Source organism: Thamnophis elegans, chromosome 13 (genome assembly GCF_009769535.1).
Source record: "Thamnophis elegans isolate rThaEle1 chromosome 13, rThaEle1.pri, whole genome shotgun sequence".
NCBI classification, from domain to species: domain Eukaryota; kingdom Metazoa; phylum Chordata; class Lepidosauria; order Squamata; family Colubridae; genus Thamnophis; species Thamnophis elegans.
Window position 1 is genome coordinate 35370483 of NC_045553.1, and position 26747 is coordinate 35397229.

The following is a 26747-nucleotide window of genomic DNA, read 5'->3' on the forward strand; positions in this document are numbered from 1 at the left end:
TCAGAGCATGGTATTTATCACAGAATGAAATAAAACCCATGTCAGGGCAGATTGTTTTGGTCACCTCTTGTTAACAGAAGTATTAGAAAACCTGGAATGCTATCACTGGTGACAGAATCAGCAATGCATGGTTAATGAAACCTGGCTCTCTCTTCTACTTTAAATTGACCTTCTGTTTAACATAGGAAATGCTAGACTTGCCTTTTATGCCTAAGTAGAACTCTCTTTCCAAAGAGTATTAAGCACAGACTACACAATATAATAAGCCCAAGGTAAAGCTAGTAGATACTTTGGAAAGTGTTGGTTAGGCAAGATGTGGTCAAATGCTTCAATGGAAGCCAGATGGTCATTGATCCAGAACTCCAAACCCAAATAACCATGGAGACCAGAGCCATGAAAACAACTTCTCTGATATTGTAGTTGAAAACACTGAAAGCATGATATGGCCATGCTATAAACCATGCATTGTTTTCTTGAGAACATCCATTTTACACCAGGCACGAGGGGCAACTGGTTCTCAGATCAGTTGTATCTTTCAGATGAATGAAAATATGCTGTAGCACCAAAGAGAAATACCAATCTAAGGGACGTGGTGGCTCAGTGGCTAAGACGCTGAGCTTGTCGATCAGAAAGGTTGGCGATTCGGGTGGTTCGAATCCCTAGCACCGCGTAACGGAGTGAGCGCCCATTACTTGTCCCAGCTTCTGTCAACCTAGCAGTTCGAAAGCACGTAAAAATGCAAGTAGAAAAATAGGAACCACCTTTCATGGGAAGGTAACAGCGTTCTGTGTGCTTTCAGCATTTAGTCATGCCGGCCACATGACCACAGAGATGTCTTCGGACAGCGTTGGCTCTTCGGCTTTGAAACTGAGATGAGCACCACCTTCTAGAGCAGTGTTTCTCAACCTTGGCAGCTTTAAGTCCTGTGGACTTCAATTCCCAGAATGGGGGATTCTGGGAGTTGAAGTCCAGAGGACTTAAAAGTTGCCAAGGTTGAGAAACACTGCTTTAGAGTCAGGAATGACTAACACATGTGCAAGGGGAACCTTTACCTTACCATTTTTTTAAAAGATATGTTGTACAGGACCTTCCTTCCTTCCTCATTTCCTAGTTGAATTATTGTAGGACACACCCAAAGGTATCCGAGCACCTAATGCAGTTGTTTTTATAAGTTTTTTGAACAACCTACAACTGTTACGATTTCCTCTAAAACAGTTCATTATCCTGCCTTGCAATGTTCTAAAATGCTAATTTCCCGGTTAAGTGAAGTAACACTTGGCCTTTAAAATTGCCACCATCCTTATTTCCAGCATGGCTGGAGTGACCCTTAGAATAACTTAATATTTATCTTCCAGGCTTGCACTTAAGTTTTTCCTCGTTACATTTTTATGGAAAGAGCAGATATTCAGTGCTTCTGAATTCAGTCCGTGTTGGGTGTTCTAAAAGGTTTTAAGGATATGGTTTTTCCTCTGCGCGGGAATCCAACACGCAACACACCCTGAAATGGATTGAGCGCATGCGTCGTTGAGAGCGGGGGGGGTGGAGGAGGGATGCGGATACGCCCCCTCCTGCGTGCTGCAGACCCAGCCGTTCTAAAACGCCCTCTTGTGTCGAAGAAGAGGGGGGGAAAAGCGACCCGGAAATATAACTTCAAAGCGTTCTCGCTCTACAGGCGTGAGTCTATGGAAGAAAGAAAAGCCTGCGCGGCGCCTTACGTCACTTCTCGTCGACGTTTCTCACTCCCTGCCTGGATTCGGCGCGCTTTTCCTCTTGGTCCTCCCGGGTTTCTGCGCGGGACGCGGGCTCGATCGGCGTGAAGGAGCCGCTGACTGCTGGCTTTTGACGGGGGAGACTCCCTTTTCCTCCGGGTCAGCGCTTGAAGCGGGGGGGGGGAGGAGAGGGCGTGAATTTGTATGGCAGGTGGGGATACGGCAGGTGAAGCACCCGGGTGAGGGAAGGGAAGGTGGGCGAAGGCGCTCCGCCGGCCATCGGGAGCCTTGGAGGGAAGAGCTGACCCCGGCGGGCAGAAGTCTAACAAGGGAAGCCTTGGGAGTTAGCCTTGACCTGGTAGGTTTCCACAGTTTCTGCCAATTCTTGTTGTTGTTGTTATTGTTATTATGTGGTAAATCTTTGGTGAGATTCACAGCCCTTGGCTGGTTGATAGCTCAACAGCTCGAGTCCTAACCAAGGACCTAGGAACCGTTAAGGTAAATAATAATAATAATAATAATAATAATAATTATTATTATTATTATTATTATTATTATTATTATTATTATTAAAATCGCAAAATACCAGGACTTAAAAATCGAAATTCAACGACTATGGCACAAACCAGCAGTGGTAATTCCAGTAGTAATTGGCACACTGGGTGCTATTCCAAAAGCACTGGAATTACATTTAAAACAGTTAAAAATTGACAAAATCACCATCAGTCAAATGCAAAAAGCCGCACTGCTTGGATCTGCACGCATATTACGAAAATACGTTACGACGTCCTAGGCCCCTGGGTGGGGCCCGACTAGTAACCAATGCCAAATCCGGTGAAACAACTGGCCGCTGTGATGCAATTGTATTATTATTATTATTATTATTATTATTATTATTATTATTATTATTATTATGTGGTTAATCTTTGGTGAGATTCACAGCCTTTGGGGCTGGTTGGTAGCTCAACAACGCGAATCCTAACCAAGGACCTAGGAACTGTTAAGGTAACATCCAAGTAGGATGGTTTTTTGTAGAGTCAGAATGTTCAAGTCAGGTAAATTTAGAATTTTCAAATAACGAGGTAGCCCTTTAGGTATTGCTCCAAGGGCTCCAATCACAATCCGAACAACACACAATTTCTTTTTCCAGTCGCTCAACTTCAATTTGCAGGTCCCAGTACTTTGCAATTTTTTCTTGCTGTTTATCTTCAATTTGTGCATCTCCAGGTATTGCAATGTCAATGAATCATCCTTTTTTTCTTTTCAACCATTGTTATGTCAAGTATGTTGTGGGCCAAGTGCCCGACAGTCTGGATTCTGAAGTCCCACAAGATCTTGCCTTTCTCATTCTCTAAAACCTTCTCAACCTGATGGTCCCAGTGGTTTTTGCTGTACTCAAATCCAAACTTTTGGCACAATTTCCAGTTAATGAACTTAGCAACGCGGTCATGGCGTTGTAGGTAGTCAGTTTGTGAAATTTTGCTGCACCCGCTGATCAAGTGGTCGACTGTCTCGTCTTTCTCATTACAGAGGCGACATCTGTTGTTGGTGGTGACATGTTGAATATTTGCTCAGCTCAGCACAGGAGTCAACCTGATAAATGGCTGCCAAAATTAACATCAGACCAACAGTCAAGAAGTAAACAGCAACCTAATCAAGGAACTGCCTAACAAGCGAACAGTAAAAAGCCCAAATGACCCCCAAGACCACCAACATTGACAGGGCAAGCCACTAGAATATAAAAGGAGAGCAAACCCCACTTCCTATTAACACTGAAGATGCCACAAAAACTGCTTTTTTGAGGGGAAACTGGACTTTCTTGCTTTTCTTTGAAGACATTTCTTTGGCTTTTTGGATGAGAAGCAAAACGTCTTCAAAGAAAACCAAAGTCCAGTTGCCTCCTGAAAAAGCACTTTTGGGACAACCATGACCTGGATGACTGAGAATCTCTACAGACTTTTAGCACTGATGATGTTACCTAATTCGGATAATGAAACATCTGCAAGAAAACAACCAACTCAGAAAGCAACGACCCTTCAACACCTTTTCCACCTAACTGTCCTTTACATATAATGGGTGATTATAAAAATCAAGCAACAAATAAATGAACATGTTCTTAAAGATTTAATTTCTTGTGAGTTTCAGCTGCTTTTTGAGATACAAAAAGTGGCAGTTGGTGAAAGCTGCATCTCATGAAAGTTGTGCTTCTTAAAAAAAGGTGTTACCAGATTCCTGAGCATTTCTCTAACCACACATCTAATTTCTTTGTCTTCAACAGAAATCTACATAGCTCCTTAACTCTGCAACACAATGTTCTCAGAGCAAGGTATCCAGTCTGCACAGGGCCTCTTGACATCCCCGTCTGCAGTGGCTTCCACCTTTGCCCGTGTGCCCATTTCAACGTATACGAACTGCTCCCAGAATTTCAGGCTTGGGGAACGAAGTTTCAATCGGCAATATGCTCATATCTATGCTACACGCCTTATCCAGATGAGACCGTTATTGGTGGACAGAGCCCGGCGTAAATGGGGTGAGCTTATCCTAATGAAGTCTTGTTTTGTGGACACTGTAGAACTTTGAGAATTTACATAGTATCACAGTATTTTTTTTAATCTTGATATGTGCTTTTATAATATGCTGGTTTGGAACTTCTATTGAACATACGTTTCCCCCCCAAAAGTAATAAATAAAATCTTATACTGTGAGCCCAGAAACTAGACAGATGTCGGACTTTTGATAGGTTGACTAGAATTAACCCTTCTAATTAATTCCACATCATAGGCTCTTAACGTTTTTTCACCTTTAATCCATTGTCCACTTTTCCTAAAGGGAGCAACATTACAGTGAAAAAGCTATGCGAGTTGCAGATCTCAGAGAAGTGTTGTGTGGTGGGAACACTCTTCAAGTGCATGCAGCTTCAGCCTTCCATCTTACGGGAAATCAGTGAAGAGGTATGAGAAAAGAACCTTATAGGTTTAATTTAAGAAGCATGGGAGATATCAAAGGCAGACTGAGGGATCTTCTGCATCTAAAGAACCTGAAACTGAGTTTCAGACCCTTCAAATTTTTCAGTGACCTTGCTGGACTCATAGTCCTAGTGCCTTTTATAATGCTGGGGTTATCAAAAAAAAATTGGAAAGTGGAAAGAAAACATTCCTTGAACAAACTCCTCTTGCATAATAATTGCTCAAGATTTATGAGCAAAAAGATACATTTTCTGTCTGGAAGTCTGTAAAACAGACATTTTAAAAGCTGCTCTCTTGCATAATTGGATTAACATTTAGCTTATTTTGGAAGGACAGTTGATGAGTAATATCAAATTTGTCCCAGTAAGACATTCAATAGCATGCTATTGATGGCAAACATGTGTTGGAAATTTACCACCAAAGATTGGCTGTAAGAGCTATTGACCAAATGAATAACATCATTATAGGATACTTTTTGATTTTCTTGTTTATTTAATAAAACCTGCTTGCTGTGTTCCTGAGTGCCAACAAACATAAAATAGAAACATCTTAGGAATGACTATTAATCCAATAATCAGGACAGGTTGGGAAATAAGTGCTATTTATTATAAGATTATTTTGCCTTATGGATCTGTTTTTTTTTTTTTTGTGGTTGATTCATTGCTGTGTTGGCAATGACTAAGCATATCATAAATCCACAAGGCTCTTGCTGTTGATTTCAAAAGTATTATTTCAGAATGTTAAAGAGTCCTCAGTGATAAAAATGTGGGATGATTCAGCCATTTCCAATTGTCTGTCAGTGCATAGGATTTTGGAGAAGAATTGTGGGACCAGGGGGGTAAGTTGTTTTTGCCAGCAAATGCCAAGTTCTCCCTGTGGAGGAAAAGGCTTCTGCCAGGGCCTCTTGAGTTAAATCCATAGTGGAAACTTGGCTCTTTCCTGTTTATTGAACATGTGTTTCTAGAAATAGCACGTTTCAATCTTCCCTTTAACTCTGCCATCTGAAGTTAGTTATCTATTTACGGTAATTTTTTCTTAAAATGCCGCCAACATAAAACAGAACTTTTATTTGCTGTAAGCCACTAGTGACAGTGATGGAGAAGCCCCTGCTCTAATTACCATGGGGGAGCAATAGAATATGAGATAATTCCTAAAAATATTATTATCAGGCCCTTCTGAAGGTAGTACAGTAATCCTCGACTTACAACCACAATTGAGTCCAAAATTTTTGTTGCTAAGAGAGATATTTGTTAAGTGAATTTTGCTCCATTTTACAACCTTTCTTGCCACAGTTGTTAAGTGAATCACTGCCCTTGTTCAATTAGTAATATGGTTGTTAAGTGAATCTGGTTTTCCCATTGACTTTGCTTGTCCAAGGTCACAAAAAACGATCACTTCACCCTGGGGCACCACGACCATCCGAAATAGCATCCAAATATAGATCATGTGACCCTGGGGATGCTGCAACAGTCATAAGTGTGAAAAACAGTTCAGAAGTCACTTTTTTCAGTGTTATTGTAAACTTTGAATGGTCACTGTATGAACTGTTGTAAGTTGAGGACTACCTGTAGAATAAGAGGGTAATATATATGTGTGTTTGTGTGTGTATGTGTGTGTGTGTATGTATGTATGTAGATCTATACTAGTCTCCCTTTATTTATTTATCAGCACAAATAAAAAACACACACACACACACACACACACACACACACACACACACACACATATATATATATATATATATATATATATATATATATATATATATATATATATATATTACAAGCCACAGTATTGCTAAACCTCAACTATCAATTTGAAAAAGTAAAAAAAAAAAATCATTGATGGCCATAGGATAATTCACTGCTTAAACAGCTTTCCAGAACAGGTCTTGGGACTCCCTAAATGTAAAGCTACGAGAGATGAGGATGTTGTATCCCAGGGGTGTCAAACTCACGGAGTCATGTGATGTATTGCAACTCCCCCCCTTCGCTAAAATAGGTGGGCGTGGCCAGTGCATGATGCACCTGGCCCGTGGGCCACAAGTTTGACACCCCCCACCCCACCCCGGTTGTATCCCATCCAATTATTTTGTTCCTAGACTTTTAGACACCTGTGTTAAAAGTTCAAATCTTACCTAGTGGTCATCTGAGGCCCTAGGAGCCATATGTTCAGCTTCTATAATGGAGCAGCTGCTGACATTTAACCAGAGGAAGCTGATTTCAGTGTACTTAGAAAAGCTTGATAAACAACTGCATCCGTACATTGGTGCCCTCTTTGTATCAGCCAGTCTCCCTGGTAGTTAGTTTTGGATTCTTGAATTTAAGAAAAATTGAGCAGAAGACTGACCAAAAAATACCCTGTATTCTAGAATTGCAGGCATTCTTTTGACTATGCTCCACTACTTCATTTGGAAATAACCCCTTATCTCGAGGGGGAGAAAGTTAAGGGTGAGATGGGAGGGATGGAGACCATTGTGGGGAGGTGTAGGAGAGACTGGAAGAAGCTTCATCAGTTTGCGCTATGCTAAATTGTTCGTGTTCAGCGTAGCAATCTTTTTGGGAGGCTCTTGTCAAACCCCAGAGTGGAAAAATGCACCAAAGGAGGCCCTTAGGCCAAGAAGGGATTTAAAGTTAAGCAGCTTAAATTTGTGCTTTAGCTCCTGCCAAGTGTATCAGAGACTTAGCATCAAAGCTGGTGTGCATTTGCTTCTTCCTCGTGGCAAGATTTTCTTCGTCTTCACAGCACAACCTGCCTCCCCATCCTCCCCGCCTCAAATACATTCACGAGTCAGATGAACTGATCCTGGAGGATGAGCTGCAGCGGATCAAACTTGAGGGAGAGATACCGATTGACAAGCTGGTGACAGGTGGGCCGATGACCCTGTTTTGAGCTTCTTGCACTTGACATCTTTTGAATGCCTGGCTTTTGTGGAGGCAAACTTTCCACTCGATTACTCACGCCTGCCCCTTTCTGCTCTTCCAGGGACCATCCTTGCCGTCTACGGTTCAGAGAAGGACGATGGCAGATTCCTTGTGGAAGATCACTGCTTTGCAGATATGCCAACCCAGCTGCCTATGATGGGGCCCAACACAGACAAGTGAGGCCCCCTATAACCTTGTCCTAGGACGACCTCTGTTGAAGCAGTCCAGGGCTCTCAGAATGCAGGTAGCCCTCAACTTATGACCACAATTGAGCCCAATCTTTCTGTTAAGTGAGTTTTGCCCCATTTTACAACCTTTCTTGCCACCGTTGTTAAGCGTGACCCGTCAAAACTGCGCTCGACTAAGCTGCGCCCGATTAAACCGTGTCGCTGACGTCATCAACAGGGCGACAACAGCCAGCGCGGAGAAAGAAGGACGCTTTAAATAGCGCTTTGAAAGCAAGCCGATTTAACTTAAGGTAAGGGTTAGGTTTAGGGTTAGGTTAAGGGTTAGGGTTAGGTTTAGGGTTAGGTTAAGTGTTAGGATTAGGGTTAGGTTTAGGGTTAGGTTAAGGTTTAGGGTTAGGTTTAGGATTAGGTTTAGGGGTTAATTTTAGGTTTAGGGTTTACAGAGTGCTTCTGTCTCCGCTCTTGTCGCCCTGTTGATGATGTCAGCGACGCAGTTTAGTCGGGCGCGGTTTAGTCGAGTGTGAACCAGTTGCCAAGCATCTGGATTTTGATTTCATGCCCATTAGTCACTTTTTTCAGTGCCGTTATAACTTTGAACGGTCACTGAACTGTTGTAAGTCAAGGATTACCTGTAGTCTTCCCACCAATTGCCAGCCTGGAACGGGAACGAGGAACAGGCCCCCAAGTTTTTTCTCTCAAGTCTTCAGAGAGGCAATTCCTCAGAGATCTCCCCTTAATGGTCGATCAAGCAATAGTTACTTAACGATTTATTTCTACCTGTGTAGGCCACGATATGAGTCCCCCCCCCCCCCTTCCTTTGGTGGTCTGGACCTTGGAGGGCCTACGATGATATTACTGAAACTTAGCAGCAAACTGACAAAACACCATGCACCCTTTTTGGCAAAGAAAGTAAAAGAGATGCATGAAACCTTGACTAAGCTTACTGCAGATATTGTCCTTTTTCTTAAAAAAAAGAAGAAGCCCAACCTTTTCCTCGGTATAAATGGACCTAAAATTGTTCTCCATCCACTGGGGCCAGCAGAGCATCCCTTCACCCTCCTGGCTGCTGGCTGCTCATTTACAGGGAGCTGAGGAAATGCCATCCTTGTGGCTGAGCGATTCTGGTGATGGGCCTGCTTCCCTTCTTCCTTCCCTTCTTAAGTGCCCCTGCATAAGCCATTCCCCGAATACAATACAGCCACTCTGTTCTCTGACCCCCACGGCTTGTATTTCACCTTGCAGGTTTGTCTTGCTGGTGTCAGGCTTGGGCCTTGGTGGCAAGAGTGGAGACAGTCTCCTGGGCATGCAGCTTCTGGTGGACATGGTGACAGGACAGCTGGGCGCAGAGGGGGAGCAATCCAGTGCGGCCCTAATTTCTCGGGTCATTCTGGCAGGCAACTTGCTTAGCCAGCATACCCAGAGCAGAGACAACATGAACAAGGTGAAGGTGTCAGAAATGTCCTGTGAGCCACACTGTCAGCGTACACATTGCATTTATGTTGTGTCTGTCTTTTCACTCTCCATTTCAAAGGAAAGGAATAAATTTATTAGGTTTATTTTTTGTCACACCTTTATTTATTTTTAGGTTTATTTTATTTTATCACACATTATTGTAGTGTGAACAAGGTGGTGAATATTGCTAATACTCCCTCCTATTTTCACCACAACAACTATCCTGTGTAAGTGGGTTGGGCTAAGAATGTTTGGCCCAAAAATCATGCAGCCAGCTTTCATGCCTAAGGAGGGATTAGAACTCACAGTCTCTTGACGATTGGCCCACCCTGCTGGCTTTCATGGCTAAGGAGGGACTAGAACTCACAGTCTCTTGGTGATTGGCCCACCCAACTGGTTTTCATGGCTAAGGAGAGATTAGAACTCACAGTCTCTTGGTGATTGGCCCACCCAGCTGGCTTTCATGGCTAAGGCGGGACTGGAACTCACAGTCTCTTGGTGATTGGCCCATCCAGCTGGCTTTCATGGCTAAGGAGGGATTAGAACTCACAGTCTCCTGGTTTCTAATCTAGTGTCATCACCAGTAGACCAAACTGGCTAAGATGTCTAGTTCTGTTCCTTCAGATGGAAGATCACAGCAAATTCATCGATGATCTTAATATATGTGGGGCCTAACAAACAAATGTACCTTCTAAGGTGTGGGTTTCCCAGTTCTGTACTTTATGACCCTTTTATGCTTGCAGGATAAGTTTAAACAGTAGCCAAGCAACCCCTGTGGAAATTTCTTTTAAAAAAAATATGGAATCTTAAAGCAAATTGATAGCATTAGTTTTTTGAGCCAGGATTCCAACATAAAATCTCCAATGGTAGATTTTTATGCTTCTACCAATTCAACAACATTTTGGTTTATCTCCCAGTTTGAGTTGGGAAGTTTTGAGCTTCTCTACCAACCCACTTCAGGCTGTGCTATGACTATCTTTGTACGTGTCTCATTCCGTCTTTTGAATTTTGATGTAAACCTACATCTTGAACAGTGCAGCCCTATCCCTTGTTAAAAAGAGAGTTAACAAAGGGGATGTTTTTGCCTTATGAAGGGAGGCAGGAGATGGGGAAGAGTCCTTAACTATTATCCTTTAGCTGCTCTTGTATTCATTCAGCATTTCTTTCATTCCCTCTTAATTCATACTTCGCTCTTTTTTTTTTTTTTTTTGTACCTTGTCATGCAGGCAAAATATCTCACCAAGAAGACTCAAGCAGCCAGTGTGGAAGCTGTAAAGATGCTGGATGAAATTCTGCTGCAGCTCTGTGTAAGTTTTGCTTTCAAGAAAGGGTGAGGAAGCTGTTGTGTTTTTCCCTCGGCCCATGGTGAGACGTGTTTCCCTGGGCCTAAGGGCTTGCTCACTCTCCCTTCACAGATGTCCATCCCTGTAGATGTAATGCCAGGCGAGTTTGATCCAACCAACTACACGTTGCCTCAGCAGCCCCTGCACCGCTGCATGTTTCCTCTCTCGAATGCCTACACCACCCTGCAGCTAGTCACCAACCCATACCAGGCAAACATTGATGGAGTCAGGTAAAAACCAGCATCTTTGTTCTGTGCAGGTTGTCCTCAACTTACAAGCAAAATTGGGACCAGAATTTCCCTCGCTAAGCAAGGCGGTTCTTAAGAGAGTCTTGCCTGGTTTTTATATGGTTGGTTATGGTTGGTTATGGTTAAGTTTATTTATAGGCCGCCCTTTTCCCTGAGGGGACTCAGGGCGGCTTACAACTTATATGGGAAGGGGAAACATACAATGACATGTAAGACAATACATAATTAAAAGAGTAAAGCAACATTCATTCAACATTCGGGCGGGGATGGATTATAGTCTTTAACCCAAGGCCTGACGGGATAGCCAGGTCTTGAGGGCTGTGCGGAAGGTCTGGAGGGTGGTGAGGGTACGAATCTCCACGGGGAGATCGTTCCAAAGGGTCGGAGCTGCTACTGAAAAGGCTCTCCTCCGCGTAGTTGCCAGTCGACACTGACTGGCTGATGGAACTCGGAGGAGGCCCAATCTATGCGATCTAATGGGTCGTGAGGAGGTGATTGGCAGGAGGCGGTCTCTCAAGTACCTAGATCCACTACCATGAAGGGCTTTATAGGTGGTAAGTAGCACCTTGAAGCGCACCCGGAGATCAACAGGTAGCCAGCGCAGCTCGCGGAGGATAGGTGTTATGTGGGCGAACCGAGGTGCACCCACAATCACTCGCGCGGCCGCATTCTGGACTAGCTGAAGTCGCCGGATGCTCTTCAAGGGCAGCCCCATGTAGAGCACATTGCAGTATTCCAGCCTAGAGGTCACAAGGGCCCGAGTATAATCTTTTGTGCCACAGTTGTGAAGCAAATCACTGCAGTTGTTAAGTGAATCATGCAGTTGTTAAACAAATCCAGGTTCCTCCAGTGATTGCTTGTCAGAGGTCAACCATTTTTTTTCAGCACTATTGTAACTTTCAGCGGTCATTGAGCGGTTGAATATTAAGTTAGGACTGCCTGTATGTTACTCAAGAGTTACTCTGAAAATATGTAGGATAAAAATAGAATGCATAAAATCCTTTCCTTGTCATTCTACACCAGAGTGCCTTCTTACTCAGGTGTAAAGCACTTCCCATTTTTCTCCGTGTAGATTTCTGGGAACTTCAGGCCAAAACGTGAGTGATATTTTCAAGTACAGCAGCATGTCTGATTATCTGGAAATTCTGGAATGGACCTTAAGGATTGGGCATCTCAGCCCCACAGCTCCAGACACTCTGGGTAATGTAACTTAAGAGAGACATTTGCTAGCTTTTCTTTGTCTTATTTTAGGCTTTGCAGATGGGTTAAACCAACTCTCAGGTTGTTTGATTTGGGGTGTATTATGGAGGATTAAAGTCTAGTTGCTGGGAAGACCTCTCAAATGTGCAGCTCATGCATTTTTGGGTAAAGGAGGAAGGGATAATTCCCTATGGTAGAAGATCCGTGTCTGCTTCCTCCTCTTTGTGTTCGTTTCTGTAATATATCTTAAATATGTGATTATGATTAAATACCTGATTGCTCTATCATAAAAGAGTGTCCATAAAGCCAGTGAGAATGCAATGCAGAAGCATAAAACTCTGGGGTCGCAAATGGAGAATTCAGTACCTACATTTTCAGCAATATCTCCTAGGTATGTAAAGTAGACTATTGTCTGTAGGTAGAGTATTCTCTGCACAGGGTAAAGCACCTGCAGTTTGTCAGGTGCTTTATCCTGTGGAGCAGGTGTTAAGATTCCTGCCCAGAACTGAAGCCTGTGTATTCCAATAGAACTGTGGGAGAGCAAGGGAAAAGGAAGACTGGATATATGCTTGGCAAGAAAGTAAAGACTCGATCCCTTGAGTAGGTGTGGAAGGAAAGAAAGCACAGGGCTGCGTGCATATATGCTGCTTTGGATTCAACACGAAGGGAGGGAGGGAGGTGCCAGAAAAATCACGGGGCAGAAACCCCATGGAGAGAAGGAGCAGCAGCAGAGTGAGGTGCACCAGCTGAACCCTACATATCCTTTCAAACTCCCAAGGGTTTTGGCCCAAACCCAAATCAGCCTAAACGATCTGTGTTTTTATGGCGAGGTCACAGCCTGCCTGGAACTATTGTTCTTCTGAGGCATGTTGTGTTGGTTCCATGCAAGGAGCTGATCACATGTTTTGCCTTAAGGCTGCCTGCTGGTGGGCCATTTATTTAAAGCCCCTGATCTGCCTTGTCTTTCAGGCTGCTATCCATTTTACAAGACAGACCCCTTCATCTTCAGCGACTGCCCTCATATCTATTTCTGCGGCAATGCGCCCTCCTTCAAATCCAAGGAAGTCAAAGGTAAGCCAGTATTGGCAGCTGCTTGAAATGTTTGCAAACAACATCCAGATGGAGGATAATATACGTTGCTGCTATTCAATGTAAATCTTAAATCTCGCCAATACACTAGATAGTTCATTGTTTTTGTAAGTACTGAGACCCTTTCTCAACTCCCCCAGTTGTGGTTTTACAAGTTGGCTTGTTTTTATTAGATATTTTTGTTCTTAGCAGATCCCACAACAGCTACATTAGCCTAAAGCCCTGAAATCTGTGTTATACCTAAGAGCTTTGTCCATCCAGCCCACTACCACCTAGGCCAGGGATGTGAAACTCGGTTCCACCACAAATGCGCGAACACAAAAGCGCGCCTGACTAAACCGTGCCAACAAAACCGCGCCGACGAATGAGTGCTGAAGCGCGCCGACAACAGCGCGCCGACAGAAGCGCGCTGTAACCTAACCTTAAAAATAACCCTAAACCTAACCCTAAACCTAAACCTTACCTTAACTTAAATCGCGCTTCTGTCGGCGCGCTTTTGACATCGCGGTTTTAGCGCCGTGGTTTTGTCGTTTGCGCATTTGTCGGGTCACGGTGAAACTCAAGGCCCAGGGGCCAGATCTGGCCCGCAGGGTGGTTATATCTGGCCCGCGGGACTGTCCTGGAAACAGCGAAGTACTGGCCCACAGTTCCTCTGCCAGAGACAACGAAGCTTGGGAGCCAGTTTTCGCTGGCAGGGTGCTCAGGCCACCACAAGCGCCCCCGACACGAATGATGTTGCTTTGGCCACATCCACCCCGTCCCCCTGAGGTCAAACACAACCCTGATGTGGCCCTCGTTTTTTCTACCTAGAGCAGGGGTGTCAAACTCAATCAGGTTTGACACCCCTGCTCTAGGTAGAAAAAAATGTCAGTTTCCTGAATTGCAAGTTGTTTGCTAGAATCTTTTATGTCTTTCCCATCCCCTAATCCTTCATCCTTTCTGATGAGAGCAAGGCTTCAACTTGGGAACTTCTCTGTACAAATCACACACTCTGCCACGGTGCTAGGGCAGGGAACGGGCAATATGAGTACAGTTTGCAAACGGGTGAATTTGGCATCTCTTGGTGGCTCTAAAAGTCAGTGGTGAGAGAGGCAAATGTTAATACAAACCCTGATAAAGATTAGGGAAACTTGCTTAAAAAACAACACCAATCGTGTTTTTCCCAACTTGGGAAGAGGGGGATAAAAGGATTCTGACCCTTTCCTCATCCTTGCCTGTCCCTTCCAAAGTTCTGATAATTGTCTTCACTTGTCTGCCTTCTTCCTTTGCAGGGGAAGATGGCCAGAAAGTCTTGTTGGTGACACTTCCTGATTTCAGCTCAACAAAGACTGCTTGCTTGATCAATTTGTGTGATCTCACTTGTCAGCCAGTTACTTTCTCGGCCTTTGGTGATGATGATGATGAAGAAGAAGAGACAGTGATGGAGACTGCTGACTGAGAGACAGGGGCTTAGTTCTCCTTCCTGGAACTTGGGACTCATCCCTGTTCCTACTTTTTACTGTTGAGTTTGACCTTTGATTCAATTAGATAGGAATACAATAAAATATTCCAGTTTCCTTCACATGTGTTTGGTCTTCATGACCAAGAATAAGAGGAATTTCTTGTATAATTCATTTTATTCAATGAATACAACTGTTGGAAAATCGAAAAGGCTCAAGGTAACCCTGGACTGCCTCCTGGGCGGCAGCTGCTTCAAACTCATCCATGAATTTAGCAAATCTCAATCTTCCTTCTTGACTGTTGCAGTCAAGGCACCAGCTTTCCTTGATGTTAGGAAGACCACAACAAAGTGATACTGACTTTGTAACTGGGAGACAATTAGGCTGTACACTTTGGGAAAAACCCAGAATCCTATGGGATTCAAGCATGACAAAAGTGACGGAAAGGAAGCCATTTATGCCTTGGAAACTTAAGCTGGTTGGCATTTTGATGTCAAAAATAGATATATATATATTTTTCAAATCAATTTTCAACTTAATCAATTTTTGTTCTGGTTCTAGTTATGTCTCTTATTCTATTCTTTAAGAGGTCTTTTCTTAAATAGAACTGGAAAGAAATTTGAGATTTTCATACAGCAGATCCCTTTCGTAAAATATTAAAACTGCAAATAAACAGTCATGGCAACACTTTGATAAAACTGCTGGGTTGTGCCCCAAATGTGTGTCAGTACTTGATGGGCTCCATTATTTCACTGAGTTTACATGGGGAAGCAACAACTGTGGGCCTCTGGATAAAGGCTAGTCTGCTTCTCCCCATTGCAAGAATCTTACACTGTGCTATAAAGCAGCGGCCCCCAACCTTTTGGGCTCCAGGGACTGGTTTCATGGAGAAAGATGTTTCCATGGACCAGAGGGGGTGTGGTTTTGCATACTGCCTGCATCCGGTGGATGGGGCTTCACTTGTTTGTGCTGCCCAGTTGCTGGCATGCTGAGGACCAGTGCCAGCCCATGGACCCCTGTTGTAAAGAACATAAAGTAGAATGGAGTAAAAAAAAAAAGGTTAACATACCAAGGAATGTTAAAGTTTCGGCCAGGTTATGTTCTTAGCTTGTTCCTATTCTATAGTCAGCCTGAGATGTACAATTTGTTCACCTCAACTTTCCATTCAGCAGGGATTTAGTGTTCCAACCAACCCCAGAAAGAAAGCTGAGCCTTTATATCCAAAGAAGAAAGAGAAAGTTGTTTGTTGTGTGTGTTTGAAAAATAAATGATGCAAACGTGACTGCTCTTAGAGCCTGCTTAAAGCAAGGGGTTCCTGGTGGATCCTAAAACTAGGAGAACATGCCTCCACATACTACAGTGAATAGATACCACTACCTGGTCCAGAAGAGGCGGAGTAGGCTTTAGGAATGTCTTTAGAGCGTCCCTGGCCTGCAGTCCTCACAAACCTGACAGGCTGATCCTAATCGCCAAAATTCACTGTGTACGTCTCTGCTGTGGTCATGGGGAAGGCAGTGCCAGTCATCTCCGCCTCGGTTACTTCCTCTGTTACTGTCTCCCATTCTGTCACCGTCTCGGTGTAGACATCAGCATCCCAAGAAGTGGCGGATTCTGCTATGGGAGGCTCTTGACTCCACGGTGGGAGCGTGGTGCTGCTGAACCAGAAGGGAAAGGAAGAACTTGGAGAAAGGGTGGTGGGAGAGCTTGTGCTGGCTTTCCGCAGCCGTTCGAGCATCTTCTGGCGCAAGCGAGCTCTCTGGCGCATCCTCATCCTCCAGCGCATGCGCTCCTTAGGTGTCATGGGCCGTCCCAGCATGGGCCTCCCAAGAGGGTGGTTGCCGTTCATGGCTATGATCTCTCGGATGCGTTTCCAGTTGGACCTTGACAAGATGAAGTTGCACTGGGTGGCTCCGATGTCATAAAAGACGCTGCAGGTTTTGGCACTCGGATTGTAGCCTTCGGCCTTGGCTATAACACGGTATTCGCCAGGATTCAGGATGCGCCAGTAATCTCCTCCACTTGCTGGAACACAAGAGAGCAATAACTGATGAGCCACGGTGGCACAATAGTTAGACTGCAGTATCAGGATAATTCTGCCTATGACATCCTGCCTACTGTCAGCAGTTTGGCAGTTTGAGTTGCACCAACCCAAAGTTGACTTGGCCTTCCATCCTTCTGAGGTCGGTAAAATGACCCAGAATATTGGGGGGAATATGCTGACTTTGTTAAAATGCTTAGGACTGTAAAGCATTGTGAAGTGGTATATAAGTCTAAGTGCTATTGCTATGATGCTGAAACTGATTGCAGTTAAGGAAATGTGTTCCAGTATTTGAAGAGAGAGGTCAGCCTATTTTCCAAAGCACCAGAAGACAGGAGAAGAAACAAGGGAAACTAAAGAAGGAAAGAAGGAAACTAGAACTAAGGAAGATTTTTTAAAACTATCAATGGTACAGTTTGCTCCATCCCTGGAGGCTTTTTGTCTGAAATGGTATAAGGCAGTGGTTCTCAACCTTCCCAATGCCGCGACCCTTTAATACAGTTCCTCATGTGGTAACCCCCAATCATAAAATTGGTGTCTCGGTTCCTAAGACCATCGAAAACGTGTTTTCCGATGGTCTTAAGTGATGCCTGTGAAAGGGTCGTTCAACCCCCCCAAAGGGGTCCTGACCCACAGGTTGAGAAGCACAGCTATAAGGCCTCCTTGAGCATGGAGTTGAACTAGAAGATCTCCAAGGTCCCTTCCCACTCTGTTGTTCTTTGTGTGTGTGGAAAAATGGCACATGCTTTGCAAGCAAAAAGATCAAGGAGATGCCTGTGGTAAGAAGGCTCAGTGAAAGGACTTGTATATTTGTCTTCACTATTGTAGGCATACCTGTTTGCACATCATGGTTGATCCCCATCACAGAAATGGATGCATTTGCAATGGCATCTCCTTGTTGATCTGTCACTGTGCCCTTAATACCACGATGTACCTGTAAAAGAATGTCCTTAGAGTAAGAGAATTATATTTTTTATTTTAAATTGTTTAGAGATTGCCTTTCCTGTGCTCATCCACCTCATGCCTCCAGGACACACTTCGGAAAAGTCCATTAAACTATTATGAAAAGTCGGGTGCCTGCTAGGAACTCTGATGGTTCATGCAGGTATTCCAAGTTAGTTCACTAGACGTATTTTGCATTGTACGCAAGCGGGGAAAAAATTGTTCTGGTAATCAGCACCAAAATGCTTGAGGGTTCTCTAAGCAAGAACCATAAAGAAACTAACTCAACACTGTCCAACCATCCAATATTTCTGCTGTCCTTGTGTAGCAGACAACAGAAGAACTAAGCGAGCTTTCTATGGCCTAGAGCGGTCCTGGCTGAACCGCTCCTTCCTGGTCTCACTGCTTCTGGAGTCTTCGTGGATCCGTCCAAATCCTTCCTTCTCCTCCGGACGGCAGCGGCTCGTGAGGCTTGGCTTTTGCCCCCTCCACTGGGTGCCGGTGGTACGGGGCTTGCAAGGCTGTGACGAGCGCAGCTCGCACGTAGGCAGGCAGAAAAAGGGCGTGAAACGGAGGTAGGAGAGCCAAAAAGTAAAAAAAACAGCTAAAAATCCTAGGGAAATCTGTAAAAGGTAAAAAGGACTACAATAAATAATAAAATCCTGGAGAGTCACTGAATAGCTCCTGTTAGGCCGAAGACTGAGGTTAATCTGGGGAGTCACCAGGAGGAACAGAGGGAGTGTCCTCAGATTTACCTCAGTCTCCAGGCAATTGGGCCGTAACAATACCCATTCAGTGACTGCTCCCACACCACCCTCGAGACATGCAGTTCAGGTAGGACCAACTGACACTTTCCATGCTCCAGTGAGGTACATAAAAACAATGTAATTTACTAGCACTGATTTACTAGGCATTAATCTTGAACTAGAGATACTTAGATTTAAATCCCCGTCCAGCCAAACAGTTTATTAAGTGACTTGAGGCCAGTCAAGTAGCTCAAGATAATAAGCTCATTGTCTTATTGATGGGAGGGTAAGTAGAGACTCTGCTCTAGACACCACCTTGAACTCCAAAGAAAAGATGGTTTATAAATGTAATTTCAAAATGCATTAATAATTTCTCTCTTTTCCATGAAAATTACTACTTGGAGACAACACATGAAAAGTACAACTGTTTTCCATCTACCCTATCCAGCCAACGGTGTGGATGAATAAGTTGTTCTCTTCATGACTTGGTGAAGGACACTCACCTTCTAGATGCAAATAGAAAGGACGGTGTATTACTGGTTTAATCCTTACTGACTGGCCCAGCCTAGCTGAAAAGATTTGTTCACTGCCACTCGGTGAACCAACTGCATCTCACCTGCTCCATGAAGGTCAGCAGAGATTCCTTGTTGTTTTCCCACTCCTGTGGAAGTTCACTTTCATGAGGAAATTTGTCACACCCAGGATAGATGGAGAGCTCCAAGCAGTTGGAGTGTAGGTAGCTGAAATCGTTCAGGGCTGAAAGAGTTAGCAGGAAAAGGACATCACCTTCCATTCTCCACCTAAGGCCTTAATTCCCTTGACAAATTCACTTCTACAAGTTGTACAAAGTCAGAGGATGAAGCGAAATTTAGAAAACCTGATCGACGTTTAAACCCTCGAAGGGTGAATTTCATGAGAAACCAAACTTCACGAGAGAACTGCTTAAACAATAAAGATCTATTTTGCCTCATTTCCTATTGGAGGTCACACCGACCCAGGAATCTTATCTAAACCTAGTGCAACCGCTTCATATGCACTGTCACACACACACACACACACACACACACACACACCACAGAGACATATACAAGATCACAGTTCTGAAATTTCCTTATCTCATGTCTTTAAATTCTTCGGCTTGCTATTTCCTCCTTCCTTTTTGTGTTCTGCAAAATGGGAAGATATTTTGAACCAAAAAGATCAATGTTGTAATGAAAAGATATAGAATGCCTCTCCCATCCTCTATGCAAGTTCAGAACCAAGCAGGAGAGAACCACAAAGGCATTAGACAAAAAAAAAAAGTTGAAAGCAAAAAGAGGCAGGAGAACTTGAAAGAATGAAATGTGTACGTCCACATGCAGCTGTGGATTATCAATAGTGGCACTCAGGGGTGGGTTCCTGCCAGTTCTAACCTCTTCTACAGAAGAGGTTCCACAAATCTACAGTTTAGAACCGGTTCCAGCTCCATCCCCTCGCCCATCCACCCATCATCAAGATGAAGAGCGAGAGGAGGAATTCTGGGAGTTGAAGTCCACAAGTCTTAAAGCTGTCAAGTTTGAACATCCCTGGGGTTATTTTTCTAAAGGGTTAGGGGTGCGAGGGTCTTGTAACTTGACAGCTTTAAGACTTGTGTGCTTCAAATGCCAACATTTTGGTTGCTAAGCAAGAGCATTGTTAAGTGAGTTTCGCCATATTTTACAAGTTGGCCACGCCTATCCAGTCACATGGCCGGCAAGCCACTCCCACTCAGTCACATGGCCAGCAAGCCACTCCCACAAAGCAGGCCACATCTACAGTAGAGGTTCTGAAAAAATTTGAAACTGGTGGCACTTCTCCTAATGGATCAGACTGTTGAGATTCCTTCTGCTTGCCTTTCCATGCTTCATACTTACTGCCTGCTTGCGGTTTCCACTTGGCCCCGTTGACAATCCCCATTCCGTTAGTCACATCTTGATCATGACAACCTCCACGAAATGTTTCCGTCATTGTGAGATGGGCCGATGCATAGGAAATGGCCAGCCAGCGGAAGATGGCATGGTCTGGGGTCTCTTTGGCTTCTGGGTTTTCCTCTTCATAGTCCTCCAGGGATGGTGGAGGACCTACTTCGTTCTCATTGATGGGCCGAGCCATGTTAAAAGGATAGGTAATGAGTTTCTCGCCCCCTTGGAAGTTGGCACCGAGCACAAAGGGGATCTTCTCCATCCAGGCTAGGATGGCCCTCACCTCAACTGCCACCTGGGAGAAAAAGGTTCCAAAGGAAAGTGCTGGAAATAATGTGATCATACACAATATTCCAATGAAAAATAAGTTTTGTTTTTTCCTTGTAAGCCATGATTAAGCTGCTTTTTTTCCCCATTTTAAAAGTGAAGCTATGTAAGTTCTACTTTGGTTTCCGTCTCAACTCCTGGCGACTTCAAAATCAGTTTAGTTTTCTTAGTAATAGCACAGAACCAATTTCTTCTAGAATGCTTTTTCAATGACTAGCCTAAAGCCCTTGGGTTATGTGGTGCTCTTAACCAAATCCTCAGAAGGTCCAACCCTGTTCAGCTTTTCTAAAATCAACCAGCCCAAGCAGATGAAAACAAAACAAAAAGGTCGGGTCAGCCTTTTTAACTGATGGAAGCTTGTTAAAGAGAGTTCCAACTTAGAAGTAAGAAGAATTTTTTCTGATAGGGACAACAATTAATAAATGGAATAGCTTCAACAGCTTTTAACAGAGTTGTGGGTGTTCCATCACTGGAGATGTTCAAAAATGGACTGGACAACTATTTGACCAGGGTGATATAAGATCTCCTGCCTTAAGCAGGTAGTTGAACTAGAAGACCTCTGAAGTTCCTTCCAGCCCAGAGGTGGGTTCCTACCAGTTCGCACCTATTCGGTAGAACCGGTTCGTCAAATCTACCGAACCGGTTAGAAGAGGTTCCACCAGTGGACCCGGAAAGCAGGCCACACCTACAGAAGAGGTTCCAAAATTTTTTGAAACCCACCACTGGTCCTTGGATATGATTACTCTACACTATCATGCTCATATTTATAAAACTCAGTGCCTCTGTGAAAGGTAAGGATGACTCCTGCGTTTGTGGTGCAATCAGAACATTGCGTGTGTTGAAGTTGTTTGAACGCAAACCAAAGATGCCTTTTAAAAAACAAGTTTACATCGTATTCTTATGCATGCCAGTGCTGTGTGTGAGGTAATTTAAGGTGGTTCTGACAAGTGTCGTCGGCATCTTCATATCCGATCTCATGGGCGGCAAGCCACTCCCACAAAGGAGGCCACACCCACAGAGTAGGTTTGAACAATTTTTGAAACCCACCACTGTTCCAGCCCCATGAGTCTATATACTATGTTTCTTGAACTGGATTATTTCTGGCTTTAAAAACTCCCACACATGTTTTAAGGGCTGGTGGGTTTTTCCTGCCCCAGATGCTCACCCATCTTTTTCCATCTGTGTACTTACTGTAGCATCTTCTGCAAGGTAGTGATCAGGAATTGGCATGTGGTGGTTGGGGACTCTGTGTGGTACCCATTTTCTCTCCTCTGCAGCCCAGAGGATGCTGTTGAGATCAGGGAAGTTCTCAAAGAGATCAAAGCCTTCTTCATTCCAATGTCCCAGAGCCCAATGCCCTAATTCTGAGCCCTGAAAAGAGGATGATGATGATGATAATGTTATCCATTCAATTGTGTCCCACTCTTGGTGATTGTATGAGCCAAGTCTTCCAATCTTACACTACATCTTTGAGTTTTTCTGTGTTCTGGATGGTGTCAGCTTTGATGGTATCCAGCCACCATGTTTTTTGGCAGCCTGGTTTCCTTTTACTGCTAACTCTTCCAAATATAATTGCTTTCTCCAGTGAATTCCCACACATAACATGGCCAAAATGCGGGGAAGAGAGGATATGCTTGCATAATCATATTCATGGCTAGACCTTACATTTATTTCTATTGGATTTTTTGTTGCTTTCTGAAACAGCTTCAATCACAAGTAGGCCTCCTTATTTTTGCTCCCTGTGGTGATGATGCCAAAGCAGCTGTCTAGGAACTGTTAAGATGCATATAAAACTAACTCGGCAGTTGTATATAAACACTAATTTCAAATTTGCAAGGCTGAAAATTGCTTGGATGCTTTGTGCTCAACTTGTGCAGAAGACCTAATTCTGAAATGGCTCAACCAGCCAATTTTTTTTTTCTAGTAAAGAAAGCGAGGCACAGCTGTGCAAAGCCAAGGCAGATCTTAGGGTGCATAAATTTTAAAAGTTAGCAATTTAAAGATGTTATCAATTTTCTATTCTTTTTTCAAATATATTTTAGACTGTTTTGGTTAAAGATTTATACCGTGTATGGGTTCTGGGAAGTCAGGGGAGGGAAGGCTGGGGAGGGTTGGAGGGGAGGGTGGGAGGGAGGGAGGGATGTATATTAGGCTTGACAAGGGGTGTTAGATTTTAAAGTAATATGATTGCACATGTATACTGTCTTCTCTTGTTTTTTCTTTAAAACTAAGATATGTTAAGTATATTGATATGGAAGCATACATACCATCAACATAGAATGGAGTTTGCTCAGAAGCTGTAATACACCAAGTGAATGAGAGGAAGAGTGGGAAGCAGAGGAGAGAAGAAAGATAGGAATAGAGGGATAGGAGAGAGGGTAAGGGGGGAAGATGAGGAGGATAAGGAGGAGTGGAATGAAGAGAGAGGAGAAGGAGAAAGGAAGGGGAAGTAGAGTAGAAAAGGATGATGGAGGGAAGAAAGGAGGAAGGAGAGAGGCAGAAGAAAGAGGTGTATGGAGAGCAGAAGAGCTAATAATGGGTTTTTATCTTTCTGGGAGTTGATGGCAAGAGGAACTGATGTAATTACTACTTAATACAATATGATATTGTCTATGTAATAGTATACATGTGATTATATGTTATGAAAATGGGAAATAAAAAAAATATTTTGGAAAAAAAAGTTAGCAACTGGTGCATTTCCATCTTTTTTCTTTTTGCAATAGCCCCAACTCTTCCACCTTGGGGTTCCCTCTATCTGTTTTTGGAGTCCTCCAGCTCAGTCTACCGAATCAGACTCACCATTTGGCTGGCAATCTCGTAGCCATCGGGATTGAGCGACGGGACAAGGTGGATGCGGGTTTCCGTCACCAGGTTCCGGATGCGTGGATTTCCATCCTTGAACTCCTTGCATATAAACTGCATCAGCATAAGCAGCAGCTCCCGACCCAACACCTCATTGCCGTGGATGCCAGCTGTATAGCGGAATTCTGGCTCTCCTATAATAATCCAAAATGGAAAGTTTGTTGATACTCCATTAGAACAGGCAACAAACAGTCCATATTTACGTCAATACCCATCATTGAATTGAATTGAATTTATTGCACTTATATGCCGCCCTTTTCCCCGGAGGGGACTCAGGGTGGCTCACAATGCAAGTCAGGGAAGGGGATACAGATAAGGGATAAAAAAGACGAACAAAACAATACACAATTTAAAAGCATACAACAACCATACCATTCGAGGGGGGGGGGGGGCAAAAGCTCTTTAGCCCCAGGCCTGTCGGAACAGCCAGGTTTTAAGGGCTTTGCGGAAGGCCTGGAGGGTGGTGAGGGTTCGAATCTCCACGGGGAGCTCGTTCCAGAGGGTCGGAGCAGCCACAGAGAAGGCCCTCCTCCGGGTAGTCGCCAGTCGGCATTGGCCGGTGGATGGAATTCGGAGGAGGCCTAATCTGTGGGATCTGATCGGTCTATTGGAGGTAATTGGCAGCAGGCGGTCTCTCAAGTTGCTATCATGCTATTCCCTTCCCCTGGAAGCCACTTTATGCAAAAGGCAGAAAGAAAGTAGAGGGCAAAAGAAAATTAGAAGCATATTTTAGAAGGTAATGAAAATCCACTACTTGATCTATTTATGTTCTTTTCTTTTTATGACATTGTACTCCCTTTATTTGGAGTGGAGTCATTTTTTTTTTTTATTAGTCAAATGACTAAAAAAAATAAAAATGAGTGGAGTTGGGGCAATTGAACGAAGCTAAGTGTTTACTGGCTGGATGCCCTTCCTGATGCCTATGTGGAGTTCACAGCAGATATTTTCTCTTTGTGTCCTGATAGAGAAACCTCTGCCACTGCCTAGGATTGAACTCTCAGCCTTCTGAGTGGGAGGTGAGTGTCTTCCCCTCTAGGGCACCATGCAAAAAAAGATCATATAATTGAATGCTATTAGCACTTAACAATCACCCTGCTGATGATAGTAATAAGTAAAATTTGTATGTCGTATCGTGCATGTATCTATGTCTGTTTGATCTGTGGGTGTACCCAGATTCTTCTCTTGAACTAAGACGAAAAGATCTGTGATCCCATCTGCAGAATGTTTTGGGATGTCTGCGTCTTTGGCAGTGGGATACTTACCCAGTTCGTGTTCTCCTGGGTTGTCGGATATCTCCATAGCGTAGATCTTAAGTCCTCGAACGCTTTTGCCAATATTGTAGATGCGGGTGATGGTAGGACATTCTTCATTCACTACCTTCATAAGCTGCAGGGAAGGAAAACAATGGTACTCCCAGCCAGAAAATTGAAGATAGAGATGGGATTAGAAGTGGGTTCACGGAAGCTTTTGAAGCATTCACATCTTGCAACTGGTGCTGAGCTCCATCCAAGGAGAAATCATAAGGACATACAATCCATCCCCAGACACACTATTGTGCTCAAGTTGAAATTGAAACTGTAGTGGATATACAGCATTACCTACAATTCTTCGTGACCCGTCAAAAGTGCAGAGGACAAAATCGCGCTCGACGAAAGCGCGCATGTGACGTCATCACAGCGCGACGAAAAAAATTAAAAATTGAAATAAAATTAAAATTAAAGCCAGCCGATTCACATAAAGGTAAGGGTTAGGTATAGGGTTAGGGTTAGGTTAAGGGTTAGGGTTAGGTTTAGAGCGTTAGCGTTAGGTTTAGCGTTAGGTTAAGGGTTAGCGTTAGGTTTAGCATTACGTTAACGGTTAGGTTTAGGGTTAGATTTAGGGTTAGGTTAAGGGTTAGGGTTAGGGTTAGGTTTGGGGGGGTTAGGGTAAGGTTTTAGCTTTATTTTTACATTTTTCGATCACAGCGCGATGTTTTCGTCGCGCTGTGATGACGTCAAATGCGCGCTTTCGTCGAGCGCGATTTTGTCCTCCGCGATTTTGTGGTGGAACCCAATTCTTTACCCCTTTATCTCTAACCTGCCTAAATCCTGTCTTCAAAGCAGCATTTCTTGAAGAGTAAAGATCTTTTTCAACATGCTTATTTACCTGTCTCATATCCTTGTAGCTGTGGTGGCGAAAGTCCAGGTTGTCCACTGATCTCATCACTTCATTTTGCAAACTGTAATAACTGTGGATGCCTGCAAAAAGGGAGGGGGAGAAAGAAGGGAAGAACAGATTAAATATGGCAGGAACTTTAATACCAAAACTTCTCTCTCTGATACCAAACCAATAGCTGCTTATTACCCAGTCAGAATTTTAGCTCAGACCAGTTTTGTTAACAGCAGACCCCCCCCCCCTAAGAGCTTAGTCTTTCCCATCATCTTCCACAAATTACCTTTTAAAAAAAAAACTGGAGAAGAGACCAAAGACCACTGTTTCTTCCATACTTACTGGAGAGGGGACAGCCCAGAACTTCCAATCTCATACAGAGGCTACCATTCCACGTCAATGGATAGAGCCGAATATAACGAGCCACTTTGGGTTCTGGGAATTCGGTCATCACAGGAGTGTCTCTGTCAACGTTTCCATAAAAAAGCTAGAAAAGGGAGAAGGGGAAACAGGAAAAGCTTTTTTCTTTCTTTCTTTCTTTCTTTCTTTCTTTCTTTCTTTCTTTCTTTCTTTCTTTCTTTCTTTCGATCTATCTATCTTTCTTTCTTTCTTTCTTTTTTTGACAGTCAAAAAGATCCGGCTATTATATAACTATCCTTGAGCCTCTCATTTTATTTTTCTTCAAGATCTTTCTGACGTACTTTAGCACTGTAGAGTCCTTTGGGCATATGCCCATTAAAATAAGTTTAAAAAAAAAAAATCTGCCACACTTTTAGTTTCAATTGGTGCTCCCTTGAACAATTTTTTAAAATAGTTTTGATTGTCCTATGAGTTTGCACCATCAAGTCTGATCATTTTCTCTGCAGTCCTCTGGAAATTAATCTTGAAATTGATAGACAGATTTGCAAGCAAAGGAATTATCAAAGTAAAATGTGACTATGGTCCTTAGATTTCCTCAACCCCTTGAATTCAATAGCACAGGTACATTTCCTGGCTAATCAGGATAAAGGTTTTAGTACCCCAGGGCTGACTTTTTCTACTTAACATCCTTCAGCTTGTTGGGATAAGAACCTCCATAATTCCCAGCCAGCAGAGTCACTGCCGATTTTGGGAATTGCTGTTTCAGGACCCTGTCAGATCAGGTGAGGTGTGAGTAAAAGAACGTTGTTAAAAGATAAATCACTTC

At 43.6% G+C, this 26747-nt stretch overlaps 2 protein-coding genes across 3 annotated transcripts in view; one reads left to right on the forward strand and one right to left on the reverse strand.

The window, feature by feature from the left end:
* The first annotated feature begins 1737 nt into the window (after positions 1–1737).
* POLD2 (DNA polymerase delta 2, accessory subunit) lies at positions 1738–15203 on the forward strand. Its single transcript, XM_032229056.1, has 11 exons — positions 1738–2067; positions 3988–4239; positions 4539–4660; positions 7421–7544; positions 7661–7775; positions 9030–9228; positions 10466–10546; positions 10655–10812; positions 11903–12030; positions 13000–13101; positions 14391–15203. Exons 2-11 carry the CDS (start codon positions 4020–4022, stop codon positions 14555–14557), a joined length of 1416 nt encoding a protein of 471 aa, XP_032084947.1. The 5' UTR covers positions 1738–2067; positions 3988–4019; the 3' UTR covers positions 14558–15203.
* AEBP1 (AE binding protein 1) overlaps positions 14717–26747 on the reverse strand; it is a 39259-nt gene continuing 27228 nt past the window's right edge. Inside the window, exons 14-22 of one of the 2 annotated variants that reach the window (XM_032229055.1) lie at positions 25904–26048; positions 25559–25650; positions 24676–24799; positions 23351–23547; positions 21743–21922; positions 20177–20519; positions 18901–19040; positions 17431–17530; positions 14717–16580 (exon numbers count right to left, since the gene is read on the reverse strand). In XM_032229055.1, the coding sequence (XP_032084946.1) occupies positions 16021–16580; positions 17431–17530; positions 18901–19040; positions 20177–20519; positions 21743–21922; positions 23351–23547; positions 24676–24799; positions 25559–25650; positions 25904–26048 (1881 nt within the window). In that variant the 3' untranslated portion in view covers positions 14717–16020. The remainder of the gene's footprint in view (positions 16581–17430; positions 17531–18900; positions 19041–20176; positions 20520–21742; positions 21923–23350; positions 23548–24675; positions 24800–25558; positions 25651–25903; positions 26049–26747) is intronic. The other variant, XM_032229054.1, reaches the window with a different exon arrangement.